This window comes from Barbus barbus, assembly GCF_936440315.1.
Source record: "Barbus barbus genome assembly, chromosome: 3".
Taxonomy (NCBI): domain Eukaryota; kingdom Metazoa; phylum Chordata; class Actinopteri; order Cypriniformes; family Cyprinidae; genus Barbus; species Barbus barbus.
The window spans coordinates 297,186-324,395 of record NC_136731.1 but is presented as its reverse complement, the minus strand read 5'-3'; the positions used below and the strand labels follow the sequence as shown (position 1 = coordinate 324,395).

General features: G+C 45.1%; 1 protein-coding gene across 1 annotated transcript; it reads right to left on the bottom strand.

Moving 5' to 3' along the window:
• Nucleotides 1–969: 969 nt before the first annotated feature.
• On the bottom strand, nt 970–12,295 carry LOC306856390 (guanylate-binding protein 4-like). The gene is made up of 10 exons (XM_079395661.1): nt 12,110–12,295; nt 10,930–11,109; nt 10,718–10,845; nt 8,821–8,930; nt 6,686–6,879; nt 4,820–5,062; nt 4,443–4,723; nt 2,641–2,853; nt 2,451–2,553; nt 970–1,935 (listed from the first exon to the last, which is right to left on the bottom strand). Exons 2-10 carry the CDS (start codon nt 11,102–11,104, stop codon nt 1,490–1,492), a joined length of 1,893 nt encoding a protein of 630 aa, XP_079251787.1. The 5' UTR covers nt 11,105–11,109; nt 12,110–12,295; the 3' UTR covers nt 970–1,489.
• Nucleotides 12,296–27,210: the final 14,915 nt, after the last annotated feature.

Here is a 27,210-nt window from a genome sequence, read left to right as displayed (position 1 = left end):
ATAGTTAATCAGCCTGTGTACGTTAGCCTCCTCCATCCTACATTTTGAGCCCAAAGGGCTGATAGTTTTGCATATTTTGACGTCTCCCTTGACGTCATTATTTTTATTTGTATACAAACAGCAGATTCAGTGAAAAGATGAACAATGAAAATGAGAATCTAAATGTGTAATTAACTGAATATTGGTCTGAATTCACCCTTCCCTGGGAGATTGATTGACAGGGGATCTGACCAATCATAACTCAGAATCTGCTATTTTGTCTGTCAAACAAACCAGAAAGGAGAGTTGATTAACTTCAGTGGACTTGAACTTGAAAAATGGTGTGTATTGTCTCTCTGTGGTTGAAATGAGATACAAAATACCTTCTGATGTTCATTCATGTTTACTTCATGTTATAACTAGTAAAAAAGAAGATATGGTCGGTTCACGTGCTGCTTGATCTGAGACGCTACAGTGATACGTCACAACTAGGCTTGCAAAACGGTGGAATTTTTCAGGATTTCTTGGAATCTTCTGGGGATTTTTGGAAAGTTTACGGAAATTTTCCACCACTTTGCAGCCCTAGTCACAACCAGTGTTGAGGAGTAACTAGTTACATGTAACGGCGTTACGTAATTTAATTACAAAATAAATGTAACTGTAGTTAGTTAAAGTTACTAAGACAAAATGTGTAATTAAATTACAGTTAATGAAAATGTTAACGATTACAAAGGGGGTTACATTTGAATATTTAAACACATCCACATATAGATTTAATTTCGTGTGTATCGCCCGCGGTGTTTTCAGCCTCTGCCTCAATATATTAGTACATGAACACATAAACGATCTCTACAACTGATCTTAGTCACTTAATGAGCATTTTACCATTTCTTTTAAGAAAACTCATCATATATACAAACAGACACCAATGTTCCAAGAAAGACACCAATATTTCAGGAGTTTAGTACACAGAATAGGACACATGCTTATTAGATAATCATCTTTATTTCCAAAGCATTGTTAGATGCCAGTGTTTCCAGTAGTTATGCAACGATTTGGGTTCAACAACAGTATCAGTAAACTATTTCTTATTATTTTAAATCTGCACTGAACTTCAGATCAGTCTTAAAGTATAAGGTGATACTAAAGCCTGATTTTGTAGTCATGTGTTCAAATATTATCATCTTAATTCAAGGATTTTGTACATTACTATTATGTTTTAAATAGGTGGGCTTGTAATCTGTAACTATTACATTTCCAAAGTAACCTTCCCAAAACTGGTCACAACACATTAGAGAGCCACAAAACGGTAACTAGGGGGGGCGGGTCTTTGCAAAGAGTCAATTACATGTCTGAATAATCATAGTTAGCACTCAGTTTAAATGTAGTTTAACTGTATATGGAGACAATACTTTCAATGCTGTTATATGTAGAGGTACAGAATCATTGTACAATGCAATGAACTTACTGTAAAATTACATGCCTCTGATGATCACAGAGTCAATGCATTTCACAAGATACAACATCCACCTGAAGAGCGCGCACTCATCTGCCGCTGTAAAGCCTTCATCTGTTCACTGTGCTGCTGCATCATCATAGCCATAGACTCCTCATGTCTCTTGTTGGAGTTCTCTAACAGCTCTGCAAACTCTCGAGCTCTATTACTCTCAGCTTCAGCGTTCTGTTTCTTGAACGCTTCCATCTCCTGGCTCATCATGTCAGCCTTGTCCTGAAAGCCCTTCTCCAGCAGAGCGGCCTGCTCCTTCAGTTTGCTGTCCATGGCACGCTCAGCTTCCTCTCTCTGAAGCCTCATCTCCTCATCCATCTTCTCCCTCATCTGTCTCATCCTCTCTTCATTACTCTGTCTTTCTGCTTCCATTTTCTCTTGTAACTGTCGCTGCTCCTCCTCTTTAGCTTTGATTTCCTGCTCCAGGAGTATGGCTTTCTCTGTTTCCTCTGGACATTGACAAAAAGAAGAGGAAGGAATGAGGAATGAATGCTTTACAGATTTGCTTTACAAAAGACTCAAACCATGAGATTAGCAGTCTATTTTATTGTAAGGCAGATATAAACTGCAAGGTAAAATATTTAAAATTATTCATAGCACTTCAGTGAAAGACTTTGTTTTTATCTATAGAGTGCTTTTTTGAGTTAAAAACATACTGAATATAACATTCAGGTTCTGGCCCGACTACAACAGAGCCTGAAGAGTTACAGGTTCTGGCCTGAATCACATTGTTCTTGATTCATAATGATAACGGCATGAATAGCCCCCTGAAATGTACACCTGGGACTGCAGTTGTTATCTGAATGATGTTATCTGTTCTCTGAAAGCAAAATTATTCTTGGACTCTTGAAACTGCTTCAACCATTTATTGCATTTGAAGCTTATCACCTAAACAAGTACCTACACCGTTGAGCACGTCTTTCACAAGCAACCTGGTCAGAATTTAAGAATGGGGAACTCTTACCTTTAATCTTTTTTTCCTTCTCAGTCAGTTTTTTGTCGGCCTGCAGAATAGCTTTAGAATCCACAGACTTCTGCTTCAGAAACAACTCTAAGACCGCTTCAGCCTGTTGACACACAGAAACTCTTATCAGAACATCTCAATGACTTCCATTGTTTTAAAATGTCATTAGGTTTTGAAATATAGACAAGACCTTGACTTCTTTATTGGTCTGGCTGTTGTATTTCTTCACAATGTCCTCCAGATCCTTGCAGAAGAGATCATAGCCACCAGATTTAGCATAGATGCCCTGTTTGAGTTTTTCATTCATTGTTGCTGAGAGGGATGACAGAAGATCCTCGCATCTTTTCTTTGAAGCTTGCTCATTTTGGCACAGGTATCCATCAAAGAGTTTATTAACTTTTTCCTAAAAACATACAGACAGTGTTTCAGTTCTTTGCTGATTTAGGGCTTGCTCTTTGGTCTGACTTATTCGGAACAAAACTGTCAGCACAAAATGACATACAGTGCCCTCCATAAGTATTGGAACAGTAAAGACAAAATTGCTCTGTTGCCTGTGGAGTCAAGACATTTGCAAATATGATTAAAAGATGAATATGAGTCAAAACTACAGAATGTCACATTTTATTAGCCGTTTCAACACATAGATGTTTTACCAAATAAAAAGAACAGCACTTTTAGAGTTCATCCCACTCATTGATGTGAGCATAAGTATTGGGACAGTTGAACATAAGGCAGATATAAAAGATTAAAAGCTATTATTTAGTTGCAGATCCCTTGCACACAATCACAGCAGTGAGTCTGTGACCCATAGACATCACCAGACTCTTGCTCTCATCCTTTCAAATGCTTTTCCCAGCCTTTAATGCAGCCAATCCCAATTGTTGCTTGTTTTGGGGAGTTTCTGCCTTTACTCTCCTCTTCAGCTGGTGAAATTCATGTTCAATCAGATTTAAATCTGGAGATTGACTTGGGCAGTCTAAGACTTTCCATTTCTTTGCTCTTATAAATTCCTTGACTGAACTGGCAGGGTGTTTTGGGTCATTGTCCTGATGCAATATGAAGCACTTCCCAATGAATCTGGTGGCATTTTCTTGAATATTGGTAGGCAAGATGGTTTTGTACCCTTCCAAATTCATTCTTCTACTGTCATCATACATTAAGTCATCAGTAAAGTTGAGAGGGCCTGTTCCAGAGACAGCCATGCATCCCCATGCCATGACTCCACCTCCACCATGCTTTACAGATGAGGCTGTATGCTTGGGATCATTGCAGTTCCCCTTTTTTCCTCCACATTTTTGCTTTCCCATCACTTAAATAAAGATTCATCTGTGTCTCATCGGACCATAAACACAGTTCCAAAACTCGATCAGGTCGTTGTTGGTTGCTGGTGTCGCTGGTGGTTTCCAAACTCTTGATTTCTCCATGCCCTTTGTTTTTGCTAGAGCTCTAACTGACTTCCTCTTTTCTTTTAGCATCCAAATTGCTTGCTTTTCTCTCAAAGTCAGCTCCCTCGTCTTCATCCTGGTTTGTGTGTGTCATCATCGAATGCAGGATTCAGAATACAGAAGTAATGGATATAACTGATACGACTCATTCCCTGCTTTTAATATCTGAAGAATTAATGCAACAGGACACAGCTGATCACTTAGAAAGACCTGTGAGGCAACTGCTCCAATACTTATGCTCACATCAGACAGAGGGATGAACTCTAAAAGTGCTGAACTTCTTAGCTGGTAAAACATCTATGTGTTGAATCACCCAATAATAAAATGTGACATTCTGTAGTTTAGTCTCATATTCATCTTTTAATCATATTTGTAAATGTATTGACTCCACAGCCAACAGAGCAATTTTGTCTTCACTGTTCCAATGCTTTTGGAGGGCACTGTATATGAGAAGATGGAATCAGTGAGAATGTCCAGATATCATTCACTACTATGAAAGAACATCTCTTTATCAGTAAGCACCTCCTCAGAGAGAGATCCAGCTAACCTCTAGAGATTTCAGGTGCTCCCCGTCAGTGTCCCTGAAAGATCGAGTCATGAAGGTTTGTGTTGCCATGCCACTGAGACGTTGGTGTTCCGAGGACACAACCTTTAATTCCAGAGGGAAGGAGTTCTTCAGCTTCTCCATTCCACTCTGGTACACCTCAAGCCCCTCCTTCACCGCAGCTTGATTCTCAATCAGTGCCATGGCGATCACAGCATTCTCCAGACACGGCACAGCTCCACTAGAGATGGTGTCTGTGTATGTTTTTGCTAGATGACCCAGAACTTTCAAAGAAGGAAAGAAGTCAAACAAAATGATTGAGCAATAGATATTCCACTGAAAGCACATATGCAAGCTTTTCAAATGTCCTTCTGAATCACCTCTGCCAGTGACCGTGTATCCATCTTTCAGCTTCTTCACCTCACTCTTGTCAAAGACCAACTTGCAGAAACGTCCTGTAACCTCCAGGAACTCAGAGGAAAGGTCAGCAGGATCCAGTCTCTCCAGATGAGACACGTTCTCTGGGGCGGTTGGAAACGGGAACGTGAAGCATGTCCTGGAGGGGAAGAATTTTTGGATGCACTCCCTGGGAAGGTTGTGCTCCATCACTTTTTTGGATGTTCCTAGAAGAGATGATCAGAAGCTATAGCTTTTCTCAGTTCTAGAGATTTGTAAAGTTAAAAAAGAGTGTCTGTCCTTTGAGCAGAGTGTAGCTGATTCAGCTACTCTTCGGGGCCACATTGTCACTGGACTTTTTTTTCTCCACTTTGAACCCTTTTCATCCACATTTATTACAAATCTATGCTATCATCTAGGTGTCCAATCCTGCTCTTGGAGGGCCATTGTTCTGCAGAGTTTAGCTCCAACCCCAATTAAACACATCTGCACCAGCTAATCAAGGTCTTACCAGGCATACTAGAAACTTCCAGGCAGGTGTGTTGAGGCAAGCTGGAGCTAAACTCTGCAGGACAGTGGCCCTCCAGGAGTTTTGGGCACCCCTGATCTACAGCAGTGGTTCCTAATTCCCATCCTCATACCACTGCTCTGCATATTTTGCATGTCTCTCTTATTTAACACACCTAATTCATATAACCAGCTTGTTGTAAATTAATTGTGTTCCGATTGACATGGTCCTTACACAGTGTTCATTTTCTCCCAGAGCAGGGGAAATCCATTGAAGTTTACTTCACTGCAGAACAATCGTTCTCGGATTTGCGCTACATCGCAGCCTGCAGTGTCTTCACACACAGACAAAACTTACTATTGAAGTGACATAAATTACACCTAAATAAATACAATTTAAATTCACATCTCGCACACTTTAATGCCCTTTAAATGGAACATAATACGCTCCCTTCCAACTGGAATAATGGTGAAATATCCTGTGATGTCCACTTTGCAAGGCACTTACGTTCGGACAGAACAAATATCTGAAGTGTAAGTGATGCAACCCCCTGCTCTGGACATTTTGTATGTAAGGACTGGAATTTAGAACCACTGAACTAGAGTTGGAACAGGGAGAACACAATCTGCTGTGGATGAACAACACTGGTTCAGGGAGTAGATATGCTGACTGGGAGATAGAGGATTCCCAGCTGGAATCCCAGTTTCACCTAACCAATTAATGAAGTGTCTTTGGGCAAGGCACAGAACATCACTTGCTCCTGATGGTTGGGTTATGGCACCTTGCATGGTAGCCTCCACCAATTATAGGTAGATCTGACTTGTAAGTCCAGCTGATTCATTTATTTTAAATGTATTTCTGACAACAACAAAAAAGATGGCTAACAATGTTCTTTGTCTATACAGTGATAAGTTTGAAGATTATGCTTCTCAGCTATTAGCGTACCTCTAACTAGTAATGGCTCTGTACTAGAGTTTCAAATAAAACTGAATCTTTGGGTGATCTTGGATTCTTTTTTGACATTTCACCCCCATGTGAAACATATAGCTAATACTTTTTTTTTTTTTTTTTACTTTAGACATATTGCAAAGTTGCATCCTAAGCTATCAGTTTCAGTAGTAGAAAAAGTGATTTGAAACGGATATCTTTGTCTTTTTTTATAATTTAAACAAACTGCAGTACACCCAAAACTTGGATCTTAAATAGAACCAGAATAAGTGATGTAAGTGTAAGAAAGATCTGTTGATAAACCATTAAATTTGGAAAAACTCATTACAGGAGCTCATTGTGATAGTGATTGTGAGGGCTCTTAAAATAATCTTTTGTACCATATTTAAATTACCATGTTTCAGCTTCAGAGCAAACTCTAGATAATCATTCTCTGTTGCATCTTTCCCATCAATCTTTCGCTCCAGGGTGAAGTCCCTCACTGCCCAGATGAAACTGGGGAAGAACTTCACAAACTCATTTGAATCATCAACATCCTCGTCTGATGATGATTTGACCTTGATGCACTCTGTTAGTTCAGTAACGTATCTGATAGTTTGTTTAGGTCTGAACACAAAGTGACTGTCCAACATGATTCCAATAGTATTTGTATGTATTTTACATTAAGTGTGGTTCTACCATGTACATTTACATAGACAATAAAATGTATAATATTCATTTAACAGCAGCTAAAACATTTATGAACAAATTTACAGATGTACACATTTACAAACCCTTATCAAATCCTATCACTCTCAGATAATGATACTATTACATAAGATAATGCTCTATAGATCCCCTGAGGAACAATTCCACTCATTCTTTGCTATAGAAGAGGAAGAATTGTATAAAACTTGTTAAATCATCTAAAACAACATTGTAGTGAGTGGGGCGGGGCCGAGAGCCGTGGGAACGGAGTGAGGCCGGTGGAGGAGCTCCGGAAGGATAAAAGGAGGAGTGACGACAGTGGAAGACGAAAGAGGACCAGGCCTGGACTTTATGTTGTGTTTTGTGTGAGGCAGTCGTCCGTGAGGGGCTGCCGCTTTACTTTTGTGTTTGTTTATTTTGTTATTAAAGTCTTTAAGTGTTTGCCGGTTCCCGCCTCCTTCCCGATCTACGAACTTTGTTACAAACATGTATGTTAGACCCAATATTATCTAAGCTAGTAAAAGAGGTGTTTCTAGAAGTCATAGATTCTCTTCTGAATATTATTAATTTGTCAGTGTTATTAGGATATGTCCCAAAAACCTTCAAACTGGCTGTTATTAAGCCTTTCTTTAAAAAAAAACAAAAAAACTTTATCCTAAAGAATACTAGTTAATTACAGACTTCATCTCGAATCTCCCTTTTCAGTCAAAGATACTAGAAAAGGTAGTATCATCACAACTATGTTCCTTCTTTGAGAAAAATTGTATCTATGAGGGTTTCCAGTCAGGATTTAGACCGTATCATAATACCGAGTCTGCTCTCATTAGAGTTACAAACGACCTGCTCTTATCATCCAATCGTGGTTGTATCTCTCTATTAGTGCTACTGGATCTTAGCGCCACGCTTGATACTATCAATCACAACACTCAAGTATTTAAGTAGACTACACATTTATGTTGCCATTGTTGGAATTGCATTGGCCTGGTACAAATCATATTTATCTGACGTCATCCATTCGTATCAGTGAATGAAGAGTTATCATATCGATCACAAGTACAGTATGGAGTACCACAAGGCTCAGTACTAGGACCACTGCTTTTCACGCTTTACATGTTAACCTTGGGAGATATCTTCAGGAAACATGAAATGAAAAAATTAAAGTGAATTGATGTGTGGCTAAGTATGGTGGCCCATACTCGGAATTTGTGCTCTGCATTTAACCCATCCAAGTGCACACACACAGAAGTGAACACACACACACCGTGAACACACACCCAGAGCAGTGGGCAGCCATATTGCTGTGGTGCCTGGGGAGCAGTTGGGGGTTCGGTGCCTGAAACTCGAACCCGCGATATTCGTGTTACAAGTCCGACAAGTTACAAGTCAAGTGTGCAACACTACTCTATACATAACTCTATACTGTTGTATAGCACCAGACAGCACTTCAAATTGACTGTGTTTGGACTACTTTGGTACTGCTCGTCACTTTTGGAATACGTTATTGTGATTACACTTGCCTGTTTATCATGTTTTTTCTATATATTGTGTATACTTTAAATAATTTGTTAGGTTTAGAGATAGAAGAAGGTTTAGCTGCCAAAAACTGCATAATGGAATATTGTGATAAAATTAACTAACTTTTGCCAGTCATGTTTTTACATTGTGAATGCTTTATGTCAAAAATATATTTCTTTAGTTACATGTACTACAAAGCAAGCACATTTGCACATTTGTCCTTTGAAAAATGGTGGTAAACATCTGAACAATATCTTACTTTTGCAAATAAACAAATAAATTAATTAATTAATGGATTAAAATCTAGATAAACGTTCAGAAGGATACTGCAGCTCCTCTACAGCCCTGTTGTCGATCGTCCCTCGACTGTTGTAGACAAGAGTGCTGCTCAGTAACACAGCCAGACTGAAGATGTTGGTGTCATGCTTCGAGTCCCCCTAAGATGCATAACCACATTTGTGAAGTTAGAATAGTAAACTGGAAATGGCCTTGAATTTGCATTCACCTTCAACTCAATGAAAGGTACTCACACAGCTACAGGCTATAACATTTAGTGCTCCATTTAAGCAGGTCAAGATGTCCCCATCTCCACTTTACAGCACACTAGCAAGCTAACGCTACACTGAAAACATCTGTCCATTCTCAAAAGCCAGCAAAATGTTGAATATGCGACCAAAATAAAATATGCACTTGGAAAATAAGTTCAGACCACTTATTTGCATACCGAGCTGGTTGACAGCTGTTATTGTACAGTCACCCTTTTAGATTGACTATCTAATACTATCTATAAATTTTATTTTAGGCAAGACGTAATGTTTGAGAAGGCAAAATTGATCAAACAGACTATAATCACCTCACTAATCAAGTTTCCATTCAGATTTTGCGCTGTTTTGTAATCGACAAAGAGATATGCGTTAAAAAAAAAATTGCGAAATTTGCTGTCTAGAGCCTGTTTCCATCAAACTGGCCTTTTACCGATAAAATGGTGTGCGTCATGACGTCATCCCTAAAAAAACTTGCGCCGACGCGCGCAGTTCAGCATAGCCTCCACAACACAGCCTGTTCATGTCATCATAAAATACAGTCAGACAAACATATTGAAGAAACATGAAAAAAATTATTTATTTCCCCCTCACTCCACAACAAATCATTTAAATTTAGCGGTAGAAAGAACTCAGAACAAAGCAAGAATAAAAATATAAGAAGCTAACAAGCCAAAACGAATGAATTTCAACTTTTGTACTTCACGTTCCAATATCGATGTAAAACTAAATGTGCTTGGCATAATATCACGGGGTCATGGTGGTCAAGCTGAAAGACACGGACTACATTTAAACTGAACAGTGCACTGTAAAATAATAATAATAATAATGATCATGTAAATGTTTAACACCAAACTAAGATAAGTATGTTTGAGAGGTAACTCGTCTTACCATGCATAAAATAATTTTAGATACAATTTAATAATATAAATATGATTTAATGTGCTTTTGAACTCCAGGGAAACGGTGCTTTAACGTGAGCAACACCATGAACACGAGCTGTCTATAGGCTAACTCTGTCATGTGACTCCACATTTATTTGCGTTAAAGCCCCTTTTCTCAACAAAAACTGTTTCTAAACAAATTTTTGCGACATTTGAAGTATCGATATGGATTTATGCGCTAAAGTTAAACGGAAACAGATTTTGTCGACACATGAGAAATTTCATCGATAATTGGCATTTCCATCAGCTATATCGTAAATATTGCAAACAAATCCTTGGAAACCTGGTTACAGTCTGCCACCGGCTGCTTGGTCGTTAAGTTAAAAAAACAAAAACTTTTATTTAAGGAACAAATGCTTCAAACGTTTTTCTAAATGAACTTTGAAAACAAAAGGAAATATAATCATTTTGCCATTACAAACAAAACTGAACTATTTTAATAGCTGAAACAGTAGTATAAGCTGTTTTGGGAGAAGGGGGAAAAAAGACGGGCTCGGGTCAGACTCGGGCCAAGAATTCTGATAAGCTGTCGGTCAAGGGCAGGGCTAGGGCCTATATCTGAGGCCCATGAAGGGCTCTACTGTTGGGTATTTTGAGATAAAACTTCATGTACACACTCTGGAGACATCAGAGACTAATTTTACATCTTGTAAAAGGGGCATAAATCTCTGCTGCAGAAATTAAAGTGTTATTATTGGACCCTTGAGCACTAGTAATTTAGTCAATTTGTTACTTCACCTTGTCCACGTCCCCGAGTCCCTCGGTGTCCAGCAGCACCAGAGTGGTTTCTGCTTTAGTGGGGTGAGGCACGCACCACATCCAGATGCCCTTCGTCTTGGACTCGATTGTGCTGCCCAGTGCAAACCCTGATAACCACACACCAGAAACCCCACAATGACTCGCATGCAATCATTTGAACAACAGCGTTTGAGCGTTTGGATGCTGCTGACCTGTTTGCTTCCCCGCCAGTCGGTTCATCAGGTAGGACTTCCCGGTGCGGTAGAGACCCACCACAGCCACCACCACCACGGGCTGCTGGATCTGCTCCAGAACCTGCAACGCTGACCGCTGGACACACAGCTTCCCGTCGGACGCCGTGTCAATCAAGCACACTGGTTTGTCCATGGCCACTGGAGACCCAAACACATTTCACTTCCTTTAATCAACCGCATTGAGAAATACTCCAATAATCCTGCATTACACAGTCCAGTAACTCCCCACATGAGCAACATTTCCTCTTTCTGCTCGGGCAACTTTCACTTTCACAACAAACTACACAAGCAGGCTGAATAAGATAAATGCTGTCAGATCTGTTTGTGTCCAGCTACAGTCTATAACCAGACTGGGTTTAGTTGATGCTGGTTTCTACAAGTTAATCATGTCACATAAACAAAGCCCTTTAAAGCTCAAACAAAACATCAAAGTATCTATCAAGACAAGTCAGGCTGTAGAGTTCACTAACACACACACACACACACACACACACAAACAGGACATACACACACACACACACACACACACACACACACACAAACAGGACACACACACAGACACACACTCACACACAAACAGGACACACACACACACACACACACACACGCACACACTCGCGCACACACACACACATGTTGGTTTTTGTGGTTTATGGGGACTCTCCATAGGCGTAATGGTTTTTATACTGAACAAACTGTGTGTGCTATTGCCCTACACCAACCCTACACCTAAACTTAGCCTCACAGGAGACTTTGTGCATTTTTAGATTTTCAAAAAAACACCATTTAGTATGTTTTTTAAGCCTTTTGAATTACGGGGACATAGGCAGTGTCCTCATAAACCACCTTCATATTGTAATACCTCTGTCATACCCATGTCATTATACAAATTTGTGTCCTCATAAACCACATAAACATGCACACAGACACACACACACACACACACACACTCTCATCGAGTGCTAGAATTAAATCACCAACATGAAATCTCAGCGACACACGGTCACACATGATCATCTGCAGGAGCAAAACCAAACATGAAGAATGTGCTGAAGCTGAAGCTGACTTTAAAACACTGGACATTGTATTGTTTGCAGCACAAGAGCTAGAATGATCTGAATGAAGGAACGTCTCTTACCTGTGTGCTTTAGTTCACTCCAGTCTAACTTCAGTCTGAGTTGTGTTCATGTTGCAGCTTCCTGATATATTTCTTAGACACACCTCCAGGTCCAGACTCTCGATGCTGATTGGTCTAGAGGGGGTTAGGGGATGTTCCTGGGCTCTCAGTGGTTATTCTCTGTTGACTGAGCAATCAACAATGTGCAGTTTCACTTAGTGTTACTTTCAGAATAAGCAACTGCAAACTGGAAAACACATGACAGCAGATACAAGAAGCTTGGATTGATTCCAGAATGTGCAGCCACATAAAAAGATAAGATGGTTTTCTTTTTCGTGGTACCATATCTCACAGACTGGAATGACATCTTGTATATCTGAGCTATGATCAACAAAACAGTAATATTCCAGAAACAAGAAGAGTACAGAAGATTGTCATTATTAACCTGTGATAAACCTTGTTTCTGATGACACTGAATGGAAACTCCCAGGAGCTTTTCCCTCGAGTGTATCAGACACTGAAAGTAATTGTGAACTCATGACTCCATCAGTCCTGCATGGCACTAACAATACAAGAGTCCAGGGAACTTTTTTACTCATAAACTGAGTACCATAGAAAAAAAGTAAATGATTGTTATACTACTGGGCTGGGCTTCATGTTGATTGGTTGGTTAATATTCTAAGGTGTGCAGTTATTTTTCAGGGAAACGCGCAGCTAAAGTAGTTCCAGACAGGTCTTCACAGCATTACATGTTTATATCACTTCACCAAATGCAGACATTTCAAAGGTCCTTATAGTCTACAACAGCTAAAATGAACCAAACCCCACAACGACACTGGCCAAGCATAACACATAGACAACGACTTGACTTCACAACCAAACGACTTCAGGTTGATAGGGAGCAAGGGCACATCATTTTTCTTGTTTTATTGAATGTTTATTGATTTATTTCAATGGCCATATAGTTTTGGAGCTGTCTTACATGTCTTCATTTAATTACAGTTTTTATTATCCTTGGACTTCTTCTGGTGGAGTCGACCCAGCTGTTGTTGTACTCTGGATTTATGCTACGGTGATGTTTCTGAGGATGAGGATCGCTGGCATGGCTCTAAGATACACTGCACACCAGTTAGTGAACTTAAAAGGGGACTGAGGGAAGGATTCCTATGAAGTCTGCAGGAATACTGGTGTTCTGCGACCGAATCACTACATACGCCAGTCCTCTCGGTGCAGTTTTATCCATTCATCAACTTCTCCCATTACTGTTCCTATAGTTCAGCATGAAGCTAAAAGGCTGTTTTGCACTGGCATACATTTTAATAACTTGGTGCTTCCAAATGTGGAGTTTTCTCAGAGGTTTTGTCTCTTTCACTACTGTCATTGCTACGTAAGACTGACAAAGCCTTTCTGTCTGAATCTGCTCATTTGTTGTCAATGCTGTGCCTCTAGTTTTGAAGTATTCTTACTCTGGAGGACTTTAACTGAAAAACTCAGTAAGGTCAAAGGTCTTTATTGAGTGTTTTGATTTGTTTCAACATACGGACTGATCAGCACATTACAAAGGACACATATTAGACCTTGTTTTTCCTAATTTATCTTTTGTCATCCTTTTAATATGGAATTAACTAATTAGAAAGTTTTACTTGATTGCATTATTTTGCTCCTTTAAATTAATTGGCAAGTATGTTTACACACACAAGGAGTTTGTCTAATAATTAAAAGTTGAATCCTAAAATGAACTGCTTTCTTATTCACATCTTCATTTATAATCATCTAAGTCTCAGCTTTGCTCAACCATACATCTATCCCTGCTCACATTCCTCAATAGCCCTTCATTTATCTAATCTTCTTAGGTTTGACTAGTACTTTTGCGTAAGACATGATTATAAGCTTTGTTTGTGTGAGCTGTGTGTTTCAGGTGCTATATGTTAGTGCCGCGTCTGTAGTGTTAGATAGTGTGTGTATCTTATTCTAGGGTGTGTTGTGTTTTCTTCATTGAATATGTTAGGCACACATACTACAGATGCCTTTCTTTCAACATTTGCAAAGTCTGCAGACAACAGATTTGCAGATAAAGGAGAAGCAACCCTAATATAGTTTGGAGGACTGGTCCATAAAGTGGGACCAGCCACAGAAAAAGCTCTATAGTGAGTTCTTGGACTCTGGAGTAAGTTTTGATCTTCCGATCTTAGGCTTTGTGAGGGTTTTTAGGAGTGGAGTAAATTACATTCATTCATTTAGCTGACGCTTTTATCCAAAGCGACTTACAATTGCTATATATGTCAGAGGTCACACGCCTCTGGAGCAACTAGGGGTTAAGTGTCTTGCTCAGGGACACATTGGTGTCTCACAGTGGATTCGAACCCGGGTCTCTCACACCAAAGGCATGTGTCTTATCCACTGCGCCATCACCACGGATATTAGACGGATAACTTGGTGTTTGATGATGTAAAGATTTATAGAAAAGTAATAGGATTTTGAACTCAATGCTAAGGTCTTTGTAACGAGGACGCTGAGGCAGAAGTAGAATCCATGTGCGGTTGTTTATTCAGAAGAGCAGAGTACAAGTGAGCAGGCAAAAGGTCAATACCGGAAAGACAGTCAACAGGCGTACAAAGCATAAAGATGATCCAAGCAGCTGAGTGATATAATAGGCAGTAGGTCAAATCCAAAAAGACAGTCCGATTGAGCAGCCAAAACAGAAGGGATAATCCAAATAGCGATAAAGAGGAGACAGAGCTGGGATCAAACCGTGTAATCAGTCCAACTAGCAAACAATCCAAAGGGAGATCCGAAAACTCGTGAATCAGGAACAAAGCAAAATGGCAACAGGTAATCAGGCATAAAGTGTAAATAGACGCTCGGTAAGGCAGGTCAAACTGGCAATACTTCGCGAGTTTGTGAGCACATGGTCCGTCCTTAAATACTGCCAAACAGGAAGTGATAGTAGAAGCAGCAGAGGGAGCATGCAGTCAGTACTCGGGTGAGGGCTCCCTCTGCTGGCGTGGTGTTACAGTCTTTCAGAAGAGGCGTGACATGCGGGAATCTTTTCAGAACTTGTGTTGCTGCATTCTGAACCACTTGTAAATAAAAATAGGCAAGTTTATTAATATAGCACATTTCATACACAGTGGTAATTCAAAGTGCTTTACATAAAAGAAAGTGAAATAGTCATTAAAAATAATAATCACAGCAATAAAAACAGTGAATTTAAAACAGTTAAGAATAGAAAATTATTACATAAAATACAGTGCAGTCAGTTCGGACATATATTATGAAAATACCATAATACAGAGAGTTGCAGTCCAGCCTAGTCGTAATAAAAGCATAGCAACTTCCAAAGTCTTCTCAGATAGAAACGGCTTAATTTGAGCAAGCAAGCGGAGGTGAAAGAAACGAGATCCAATCACAGAGCAAATATGTTTATCAAACTTCAGAGAGTTGCCAAACTCCACACCTAAATCTGCACATGAGGAAAAAAAGTTTATAGATATCCAAGATCAATCATGTTAATTCCCGAAGAAACAGAGAGGCCAAAACAATAACCTGTTTCATCTGCATTCAAAAAAGGAGTTTTTAGAAACCTCTTACAAACAGGCAAACAGAGGATTTAAAGCTGTTTGATTATTCTGAGCCTTGCATATCGTCAGCGTAGCAATGAAAAGAAACCCCATGTTTCCTAAAGATAGAACCCAGGGTAAGCATATATAGTGAAAACTGATGACATCAGGGATGCAAAAACAAAGTTTCAAATCTTATACAATGTAATTAACAATTAATCATTCATGTTTTTAATTATTTGTGCATGTAAAATTATTAAGTTTTACCAAATCATTTTATTTGTGTTTAGTGAACATAAAAACAGACATCCAGTAACTTGGTAAATGTATACCATTTAAGGTCCTGGAGTGGTCCATCATCCCGCTGCACGGAGGTATTGCCTGAGCCCACTGCAGACGGAGAGCCTGAGCCTGCTGTGACACGTGAGCCAGCGCAGAAACCCGCGACTGAGCCGATCGTCACCCCGGAGCCTGAGCCTCAAGAATGTTCTGACCAAGTGCATGAGCCGGCAACACCATCTGTTCCTGAGGGAGTTTTACTGGAGATCGAGGGCTTGGAGGGAAGCCCCACCCACACTCCCGCTGAGTGTGGGTTGCAACTGGTCGCTGGACTATATATTGAATTTATGGATATGGATTTTATCGACTGGGTTGGGGAGGTGATTCCCAGTGTTCCTGAATGTTCTGCGTCTCCACTAGTTCCACCCAGCTCCTGTGCTCCTGTGTTCCCTCCCAGGCTCCCTCTCCCACCTCCTCTCCTAAGTCCAGCCAGTTCCTCTTTTCTGTCTCCGCCTCGGGAATTCCAGTCTCCTGCTCCGTCTTGGCGTGAGGATCCCCTGTCTCCGCCTCCAGCCTCTGAGCCCTGGACTCCACCTCATGCCTTGGCTCCTAGCTCCCTCGTCTCCACCGTGGCCCGTCATCCCACCATCTCCGCCGGGATCCCTCATCCCTCCGGCTCTGCCTTGGACAGTCGTTGACCATCCGGCGCCACTCCACTCCACCGGCTTCGCCTCGTCACTCCATCCCTCTGTCTCTGTCAGGCTCCACCTTCATCCTCAGTCACTCTGGTTCCGTCGCGTTCTTCCGGATCCCCGCCTCCGCCTCGCCGTTTTTTCCTGAGCCTGCAGCTCCGCCTTGGCTCTCTATCTGCTCGGCTCCATCCTGGGCTCCCCTTCCTTAACAAAAAATATATTTTTTTTTGCAATGGATTTTTCTCTAATTGTGATCACAGGTGAATACTGCATCAGAGGGGGAGGACTTCCTCATATTCTGCAGGGAACACTTTCCAAGTATACGCAAAAGATCTCCAGAAATATGTTGACTCCTACCCACAGCTGAAAGGAAAAATTGACAGGATGTCTATTATAAATACATTTATGACATGGTTTGTTTGTTTGTTCTTTGTGTAAGTGTTTGTAAATTAGTTTTTTTCTGCATTCTAGTTCTGTCCTTGGAAAAGTTTTGTTAAAGTTTTTTGCATTTAATTTGTCACGGTTCGCGCATCCATTGTGTCCTCTTTGTCCCATGTACTGTCATGTGTGTGCGTGCCGTACGTGTGTGGGCGTGGCCGAGCATTCACCACTCACTCCTCTCAGCTGTGCCTCATCAGCAGCGGCAGCTGCAGCCCATTTCCCGCACACATAAATAGTCACCAGATTCTCTTCTCATTGTCAGATCGTTTTGGATGTCTTCCCGTGCTGTTCTGTCTCCAGTTCCCGTGTGTTCTCGTCGGTTCTGGTTCCCGGTGTCAAGGTCTGTCTGTGTAGTCGTGTGTTCGTCGTTCCTGTACTGGATTCCCACACCACCTTGGACACTCTTCACCTCACCGGCCGTGCAGCCCATCCATTCCTGCGTCACCGATCATCATTCCATCCTGTGTCTGTATATTCAGTTTCTGGACAATAAATCATTTCTTTACCTGCAACTTGCTTCCTCATCTGTACAGTATCATGACAGAACGATCTGACCATCCCATGGAAGCAGCGGGCGCCTCAGCCACATCTCTGGAGGATTTCATCACCCAAAGCATTGAACGCATGAACTCTCAAGAGGTGAGCCTGAATACCACTGGTCGGGTTATTCAGGCTCTGGTGACGCAGGTATCCGAGCTCACCCAACAGCTCCAACAACTACGAGTTCCCATTGCGCCACCCACACCGCCAGCTCCCCCCACTCCATCGGGACCCCCCTTCCAGTCGGAACCGCGGCTACCCGTTCCTGAGCCATACTCAGGTGAGCCACAATTTTGCAGGGCATTCCTGACGCAATGCTCTATGCATTTTGCCCTGCAACCCAGAACCTTTTTTTCTGAACAGAGCAAGGTGGCTTTTGTTCTCACGTTGCTGACTGGAAGGGCGGCACTATGGGGAACAGCGGTGTGGGAGAATCAAGATCCATGCTGCACCTCGTTCCTGACTTTATCCGAAGAAATGAAGCGAGTATTCGATCGAGCCGTCGCCGGAAGAGAGGCGGCCAGAATACTCACCGATCTCCGCCAGGGTGAAAGATCTGTATCGGACTATTCCATCGAGTTCCGGACCCTGGCGGCGGAATGTCGCTGGAACGAGGAGGCGCAGTGGGACATGTTCCTGCATGGGCTAGCTGACCACGTCCAGAAGGAGATCTACGTCCTGGACCTCCCCACCACACTCAACGGACTGATTGACCTGGCCCTCAGGGTGGACGCACGGCTCACTAGAGCGGAGCGACGCGTCCAGGCCAGCCGAGTCCCTGGTGGGTTTGAGAGTCACCGTACCAACGACGTGGACGTGGTCAGCTCCGTCAACGATCTCGAACCCATGCAGGTAGGGCGAGCTCGGCTTTCCCGGGAGGAGAAGGAGAGGCGGAGATCCCAGGGGCTCTGCCTTTACTGCGGAGGGGCAGGACACTCAGTCTCGAGATGCCCGGTAAAAGGTCAAGCCCGGTAGTAAACTTGAGGCTACTATCGAGTGGGATCTCCGCAGAGAAGACCTCATCTACATCATCGACCCTCCTCCCGGTGAAACTGAGATGGGCTACACGTGCCATCACCTGTCAGGCGTTACTGGATTCTGGTGCAGAGGGTAATTTTTTGGACTTTTCGTTTGCTCACAAGTATCACATCCCCATCAAACCTCTCAAGCACAAGATCTCTGTCCATGCCCTGAACGGTCACCAGCTACCCCCCATTGCCTTCACCACTGAGCCCATCACTCTCACCACGTCAGGCAACCACACAGAGACTATATCCTTTTTGATCATGGACACCCCCTTCGCACCGGTCGTGCTCGGCCACCCCTGGCTCATCAATCACAACCCTAAAATAGACTGGCATCATAAATCCGTCATAGCTTGGAGCAATAACTGTCATGAGTCCTGTCTTGTGTCTGCCTGTCCGTTGGTTTCTGTTTCTGTGTTTCAGGAGGAGGCGATGGATCTGTCTAACGTGCCCGCGGAGTATCAGGACCTGAAGGAAGTGTTCAGTAAGTCTCGAGCTGCTTCTCTCCCTCCCCATCGTCCTTACGACTGTGCCATAGATTTACTGCCAGGTATGTCTCCGCCTAAGGGCAAGTTATATTCACTTTCTGTTCCAGAAAGGGAGGCTATGGAGAAATATATTTCTGATTCTCTAGCTTCTGGGTTCATCCGCCCTTCCTCTTCTCCGGCGGGGGCGGGGTTCTTTTTTGTGGGGAAGAAGGACGGGTCCCTGCGTCCTTGTATTGATTACCGAGGGTTGAACAACATCACGGTAAAGAATACGTATCCTTTGCCGTTGATGTCTTCAGCCTTCGAGAGGTTGCAGGGAGCGTCCATTTTCACAAAATTGGATTTGCGCAATGCCTATCATTTGGTCCGCATAAGGAAGGGGGATGAGTGGAAGACTGCTTTTAACACCCCTAGGGGGCACTTTGAATACTTGGTCATGCCCTTCGGGCTGTCCAACTCCCCAGCAGTCTTCCAGGCACTCGTCAATGACGTGCTGCGAGATATGGTAGATCAGTTCATATATGTCTACCTGGATGACATACTGATTTTTTCTTCGTCTCTCCAGGAACATGTGCAGCACGTCCGGCGAGTGCTTCAGAGGTTGTTAGAGAATGGGCTTTTTGTCAAGGCGGAGAAATGCGCTTTTCATGCACAGTCTGTTCCTTTCCTAGGGTACATTGTGTCGTCCGAGGGAATGCGCATGGACCCTGAGAAGGTTAAGGCTGTGGTGGAGTGGCCAAGTCCTGATTCCCGTAAGGCCCTGCAGAGGTTTCTGGGCTTCGCCAACTTCTACCGGCGTTTTATTCGCAACTTCAGCCAACTAGCCGCTCCTCTGACTGCTTTGACCTCCCCCAGAACTGCGTTCAGGTGGTCTAACACAGCCGAGGCTGTGTTTGCCAAACTCAAGGACCGCTTTGTTTCGGCCCCCATTCTCATAGCCCCTGATCCCTCACGTCAGTTTGTGGTGGAGGTCGACGCGTCAGAGGTGGGGGTAGGCGCAGTGTTGTCCCAGCGCTCTTCCGCGGACGGCAAGATGCATCCCTGCGCTTTTTTGTCCCATCGTTTATCCCCAGCCGAGCGTAATTACGACATTGGTAACCGAGAGTTGTTGGCAGTCAAGTTAGCGTTGGAGGAATGGCGTCACTGGTTGGAAGGGTCAGGGGTACCTTTTATCGTCTGGACCGATCATAGGAATCTAGAATACATTAGAACGGCTAAAAGACTGAACTCCAGGCAGGCTCGGTGGGCACTTTTTTTCGGACGTTTTGATTTCTCTCTCTCGTACCGCCCGGGTTCCAAAAACATCAAACCCGACTCTTTATCTCGCGTTTTTGACAATTCCGAACGCCCGTCTACTCCCGAGTGCATTTTACCTGAGACTCTTTTTGTCTCCACACTCACATGGGAGATCGAGTCGAAGGTCAAAGCGGCCTTAGAAGGGGTAATGCCTCCGCCTGGTTGCCCACCGAATCGGTTATTTGTGCCGGAGAGGTTACGGTCCGACGTTATCCAGTGGGGGCATTGTTCCAACGTGGCTTGTCATCCAGGAGTCAATCGAACTAGGTTTTTGGTTAAGCAACGATTCTGGTGGCCACGTATGGCTCACGACATTCACAGTTTTGTTTTGGCTTGCTCGGTCTGTGCCACTGGTAAGACTTCCAATCGACCCCCAGATGGGTTACTCCAACCGCTGCCGGTCCCTTCGAGACCCTGGTCCCACATCGCTCTAGATTTTATTACCGCCCTCCCGCCCTCTCAGGGCAACACGGTCGTTTTGACTGTGGTGGACCGATTCTCGAAGGCGGCCCATTTCATTCCCTTGCCCAAATTACCCTCAGCCAAGGAGACAGCATTGACAGTCGTGAACCACGTCTTTCGTTTACATGGCCTCCCGATAGACGTGGTTTCCGACAGGGGACCCCAATTTGTGTCCAAATTTTGGCAAGAGTTTTGTAAATTGCTGGGAGCGACTGTCAGTCTGTCCTCTGGGTTTCACCCCCAGAGCAATGGCCAAACCGAGAGAGCCAACCAAGATTTGGAGAGGGTGTTGCGATGTCTGGTCTCCAAGAATCCTTCCTCTTGGAGCCAACAACTCTCTATGGTGGAGTACGCCCACAATGCGTTGCCAGTGTCGTCCACGGGCCTATCTCCGTTTGAATGTAGTTTAGGTTACCAGCCACCAGTTTTTCCCAGTCTGGAATCCGAAGTCGCGGTCCCCTCCGCTCACGCCTTTGTCCAGAGGTGTCACCGCACATGGACTAGAGCCCGTGAGACTCTACTCCAAGTGGGGGCGCGCACCAAGGCTAAAGCCGATCGCCACCGGTCTAAGCCCCCCGTTTACGTCGTTGGTCAAAAAGTGTGGCTTTCAACCAAGAACATTCCTCTCCGCTCCGTTTCTAATAAGCTCGCTCCCAAATTTATTGGCCCGTTCACTGTCACCAAGATCATTAGTCCGGTGGCAGTCCGCCTCAACCTTCCTCCGGTGTACAGGAGGATTCACCCCGTCTTTCACGTATCCAAAATTAAACCCGTGTTTCATTCTCCCATTAATCCGCCAGCCCCGGTTCCCCCCCCCGCCGCGACTCGTAGACGGGGAACCCACATTTTCGGTAAACCGTATACTGGACTCTAGACGGAGGGGACGCGGATTTCAGTACTTGGTGGACTGGGAGGGTTACGGTCCGGAGGAGAGAAGTTGGGTTCCTGCGAGAGACATACTGGATCACTCCCTTATCGATGACTACAATCGACAGGTAGGGGAACCTGGGAACGCCAGGAGGCGTTCTTAGGGGAAGGGTACTGTCACGGTTCGCGCATCCATTGTGTCCTCTTTGTCCCGTGTACTGTCATGTGTGTGCGTGCCGTACGTGTGTGGGCGTGGCCGAGCATTCACCACTCACTCCTCTCAGCTGTGCCTCATCAGCAGCGGCAGCTGCAGCCCATTTCCCGCACACATAAATAGTCACCAGATTCTCTTCTCATTGTCAGATCGTTTTGGATGTCTTCCCGTGCTGTTCTGTCTCCAGTTCCCGTGTGTTCTCGTCGGTTCTGGTTCCCGGTGTCAAGGTCTGTCTGTGTAGTCGTGTGTTCGTCGTTCCTGTACTGGATTCCCACACCACCTTGGACACTCTTCACCTCACCGGCCGTGCAGCCCATCCATTCCTGCGTCACCGATCATCATTCCATCCTGTGTCTGTATATTCAGTTTCTGGACAATAAATCATTTCTTTACCTGCAACTTGCTTCCTCATCTGTACAGTATCATGACAGAACGATCTGACCATCCCATGGAAGCAGCGGGCGCCTCAGCCACATCTCTGGAGGATTTCATCACCCAAAGCATTGAACGCATGAACTCTCAAGAGGTGAGCCTGAATACCACTGGTCGGGTTATTCAGGCTCTGGTGACGCAGGTATCCGAGCTCACCCAACAGCTCCAACAACTACGAGTTCCCATTGCGCCACCCACACCGCCAGCTCCCCCCACTCCATCGGGACCCCCCTTCCAGTCGGAACCGCGGCTACCCGTTCCTGAGCCATACTCAGGTGAGCCACAATTTTGCAGGGCATTCCTGACGCAATGCTCTATGCATTTTGCCCTGCAACCCAGAACCTTTTTTTCTGAACAGAGCAAGGTGGCTTTTGTTCTCACGTTGCTGACTGGAAGGGCGGCACTATGGGGAACAGCGGTGTGGGAGAATCAAGATCCATGCTGCACCTCGTTCCTGACTTTATCCGAAGAAATGAAGCGAGTATTCGATCGAGCCGTCGCCGGAAGAGAGGCGGCCAGAATACTCGCCGATCTCCGCCAGGGTGAAAGATCTGTATCGGACTATTCCATCGAGTTCCGGACCCTGGCGGCGGAATGTCGCTGGAACGAGGAGGCGCAGTGGGACATGTTCCTGCATGGGCTAGCTGACCACGTCCAGAAGGAGATCTACGTCCTGGACCTCCCCACCACACTCAACGGACTGATTGACCTGGCCCTCAGGGTGGACGCACGGCTCACTAGAGCGGAGCGACGCGTCCAGGCCAGCCGAGTCCCTGGTGGGTTTGAGAGTCACCGTACCAACGACGTGGACGTGGTCAGCTCCATCAACGATCTCGAACCCATGCAGGTAGGGCGAGCTCGGCTTTCCCGGGAGGAGAAGGAGAGGCGGAGATCCCAGGGGCTCTGCCTTTACTGCGGAGGGGCAGGACACTCAGTCTCGAGATGCCCGGTAAAAGGTCAAGCCCGGTAGTAAACTTGAGGCTACTATCGGGTGGGATCTCCGCAGAGAAGACCTCATCTACATCATCGACCCTCCTCCCGGTGAAACTGAGATGGGCTACACGTGCCATCACCTGTCAGGCGTTACTGGATTCTGGTGCAGAGGGTAATTTTTTGGACTTTTCGTTTGCTCACAAGTATCACATCCCCATCAAACCTCTCAAGCACAAGATCTCTGTCCATGCCCTGAACGGTCACCAGCTACCCCCCATTGCCTTCACCACTGAGCCCATCACTCTCACCACGTCAGGCAACCACACAGAGACTATATCCTTTTTGATCATGGACACCCCCTTCGCACCGGTCGTGCTCGGCCACCCCTGGCTCATCAATCACAACCCTAAAATAGACTGGCATCATAAATCCGTCATAGCTTGGAGCAATAACTGTCATGAGTCCTGTCTTGTGTCTGCCTGTCCGTTGGTTTCTGTTTCTGTGTTTCAGGAGGAGGCGATGGATCTGTCTAACGTGCCCGCGGAGTATCAGGACCTGAAGGAAGTGTTCAGTAAGTCTCGAGCTGCTTCTCTCCCTCCCCATCGTCCTTACGACTGTGCCATAGATTTACTGCCAGGTATGTCTCCGCCTAAGGGCAAGTTATATTCACTTTCTGTTCCAGAAAGGGAGGCTATGGAGAAATATATTTCTGATTCTCTAGCTTCTGGGTTCATCCGCCCTTCCTCTTCTCCGGCGGGGGCGGGGTTCTTTTTTGTGGGGAAGAAGGACGGGTCCCTGCGTCCTTGTATTGATTACCGAGGGTTGAACAACATCACGGTAAAGAATACGTATCCTTTGCCGTTGATGTCTTCAGCCTTCGAGAGGTTGCAGGGAGCGTCCATTTTCACAAAATTGGATTTGCGCAATGCCTATCATTTGGTCCGCATAAGGAAGGGGGATGAGTGGAAGACTGCTTTTAACACCCCTAGGGGGCACTTTGAATACTTGGTCATGCCCTTCGGGCTGTCCAACTCCCCAGCAGTCTTCCAGGCACTCGTCAATGACGTGCTGCGAGATATGGTAGATCAGTTCATATATGTCTACCTGGATGACATACTGATTTTTTCTTCGTCTCTCCAGGAACATGTGCCGCACGTCCGGCGAGTGCTTCAGAGGTTGTTAGAGAATGGGCTTTTTGTCAAGGCGGAGAAATGCGCTTTTCATGCACAGTCTGTTCCTTTCCTAGGGTACATTGTGTCGTCCGAGGGAATGCGCATGGACCCTGAGAAGGTTAAGGCTGTGGTGGAGTGGCCAAGTCCTGATTCCCGTAAGGCCCTGCAGAGGTTTCTGGGCTTCGCCAACTTCTACCGGCGTTTTATTCGCAACTTCAGCCAACTAGCCGCTCCTCTGACTGCTTTGACCTCCCCCAGAACTGCGTTCAGGTGGTCTAACACAGCCGAGGCTGTGTTTGCCAAACTCAAGGACCGCTTTGTTTCGGCCCCCATTCTCATAGCCCCTGATCCCTCACGTCAGTTTGTGGTGGAGGTCGACGCGTCAGAGGTGGGGGTAGGCGCAGTGTTGTCCCAGCGCTCTTCCGCGGACGGCAAGATGCATCCCTGCGCTTTTTTGTCCCATCGTTTATCCCCAGCCGAGCGTAATTACGACATTGGTAACCGAGAGTTGTTGGCAGTCAAGTTAGCGTTGGAGGAATGGCGTCACTGGTTGGAAGGGTCAGGGGTACCTTTTATCGTCTGGACCGATCATAGGAATCTAGAATACATTAGAACGGCTAAAAGACTGAACTCCAGGCAGGCTCGGTGGGCACTTTTTTTCGGACGTTTTGATTTCTCTCTCTCGTACCGCCCGGGTTCCAAAAACATCAAACCCGACTCTTTATCTCGCGTTTTTGACAATTCCGAACGCCCGTCTACTCCCGAGTGCATTTTACCTGAGACTCTTTTTGTCTCCACACTCACATGGGAGATCGAGTCGAAGGTCAAAGCGGCCTTAGAAGGGGTAATGCCTCCGCCTGGTTGCCCACCGAATCTGTTATTTGTGCCGGAGAGGTTACGGTCCGACGTTATCCAGTGGGGGCATTGTTCCAACGTGGCTTGTCATCCAGGAGTCAATCGAACTAGGTTTTTGGTTAAGCAACGATTCTGGTGGCCACGTATGGCTCACGACATTCACAGTTTTGTTTTGGCTTGCTCGGTCTGTGCCACTGGTAAGACTTCCAATCGACCCCCAGATGGGTTACTCCAACCGCTGCCGGTCCCTTCGAGACCCTGGTCCCACATCGCTCTAGATTTTATTACCGCCCTCCCGCCCTCTCAGGGCAACACGGTCGTTTTGACTGTGGTGGACCGATTCTCGAAGGCGGCCCATTTCATTCCCTTGCCCAAATTACCCTCAGCCAAGGAGACAGCATTGACAGTCGTGAACCACGTCTTTCGTTTACATGGCCTCCCGATAGACGTGGTTTCCGACAGGGGACCCCAATTTGTGTCCAAATTTTGGCAAGAGTTTTGTAAATTGCTGGGAGCGACTGTCAGTCTGTCCTCTGGGTTTCACCCCCAGAGCAATGGCCAAACCGAGTGAGCCAACCAAGATTTGGAGAGGGTGTTGCGATGTCTGGTCTCCAAGAATCCTTCCTCTTGGAGCCAACAACTCTCTATGGTGGAGTACGCCCACAATGCGTTGCCAGTGTCGTCCACGGGCCTATCTCCGTTTGAATGTAGTTTAGGTTACCAGCCACCAGTTTTTCCCAGTCTGGAATCCGAAGTCGCGGTCCCCTCCGCTCACGCCTTTGTCCAGAGGTGTCACCGCACATGGACTAGAGCCCGTGAGACTCTACTCCAAGTGGGGGCGCGCACCAAGGCTAAAGCCGATCGCCACCGGTCTAAGCCCCCCGTTTACGTCGTTGGTCAAAAAGTGTGGCTTTCAACCAAGAACATTCCTCTCCGCTCCGTTTCTAATAAGCTCGCTCCCAAATTTATTGGCCCGTTCACTGTCACCAAGATCATTAGTCCGGTGGCAGTCCGCCTCAACCTTCCTCCGGTGTACAGGAGGATTCACCCCGTCTTTCACGTATCCAAAATTAAACCCGTGTTTCATTCTCCCATTAATCCGCCAGCCCCGGTTCCCCCCCCGCCGCGACTCGTAGACGGGGAACCCACATTTTCGGTAAACCGTATACTGGACTCTAGACGGAGGGGACGCGGATTTCAGTACTTGGTGGACTGGGAGGGTTACGGTCCGGAGGAGAGAAGTTGGGTTCCTGCGAGAGACATACTGGATCACTCCCTTATCGATGACTACAATCGACAGGTAGGGGAACCTGGGAACGCCAGGAGGCGTTCTTAGGGGAAGGGTACTGTCACGGTTCGTGCATCCATTGTGTCCTCTTTGTCCCGTGTACTGTCATGTGTGTGCGTGCCGTACGTGTGTGGGCGTGGCCAAGCATTCACCACTCACTCCTCTCAGCTGTGCCTCATCAGCAGCGGCAGCTGCAGCCCATTTCCCGCACACATAAATAGTCACCAGATTCTCTTCTCATTGTCAGATCGTTTTGGATGTCTTCCCGTGCTGTTCTGTCTCCAGTTCCCGTGTGTTCTCGTCGGTTCTGGTTCCCGGTGTCAAGGTCTGTCTGTGTAGTCGTGTGTTCGTCGTTCCTGTACTGGATTCCCACACCACCTTGGACACTCTTCACCTCACCGGCCGTGCAGCCCATCCATTCCTGCGTCACCGATCATCATTCCATCCTGTGTCTGTATATTCAGTTTCTGGACAATAAATCATTTCTTTACCTGCAACTTGCTTCCTCATCTGTACAGTATCATGACATAATTATGTAATACAGTTCATTGTTAATAACTTTGAAACAAATCTATTGT

Bases quoted from the DNA above. Each gene is read 5' to 3' on its own strand.
- LOC306856390 (XM_079395661.1), bottom strand. From the start codon at position 11,104: ATGGACAAACCAGTGTGCTTGATTGACACGGCGTCCGACGGGAAGCTG. The intron at 6,880-8,820 runs GTATCCTTCTGA...ACAAACTATCAG, and splicing joins AGGGCTGTAGAGGAGCTGCA to ATACGTTACTGAACTAACAG. The intron at 2,554-2,640 runs GTCTTGTCTATA...GTGTGTCAACAG, and splicing joins AGACCAATAAAGAAGTCAAG to GCTGAAGCGGTCTTAGAGTT.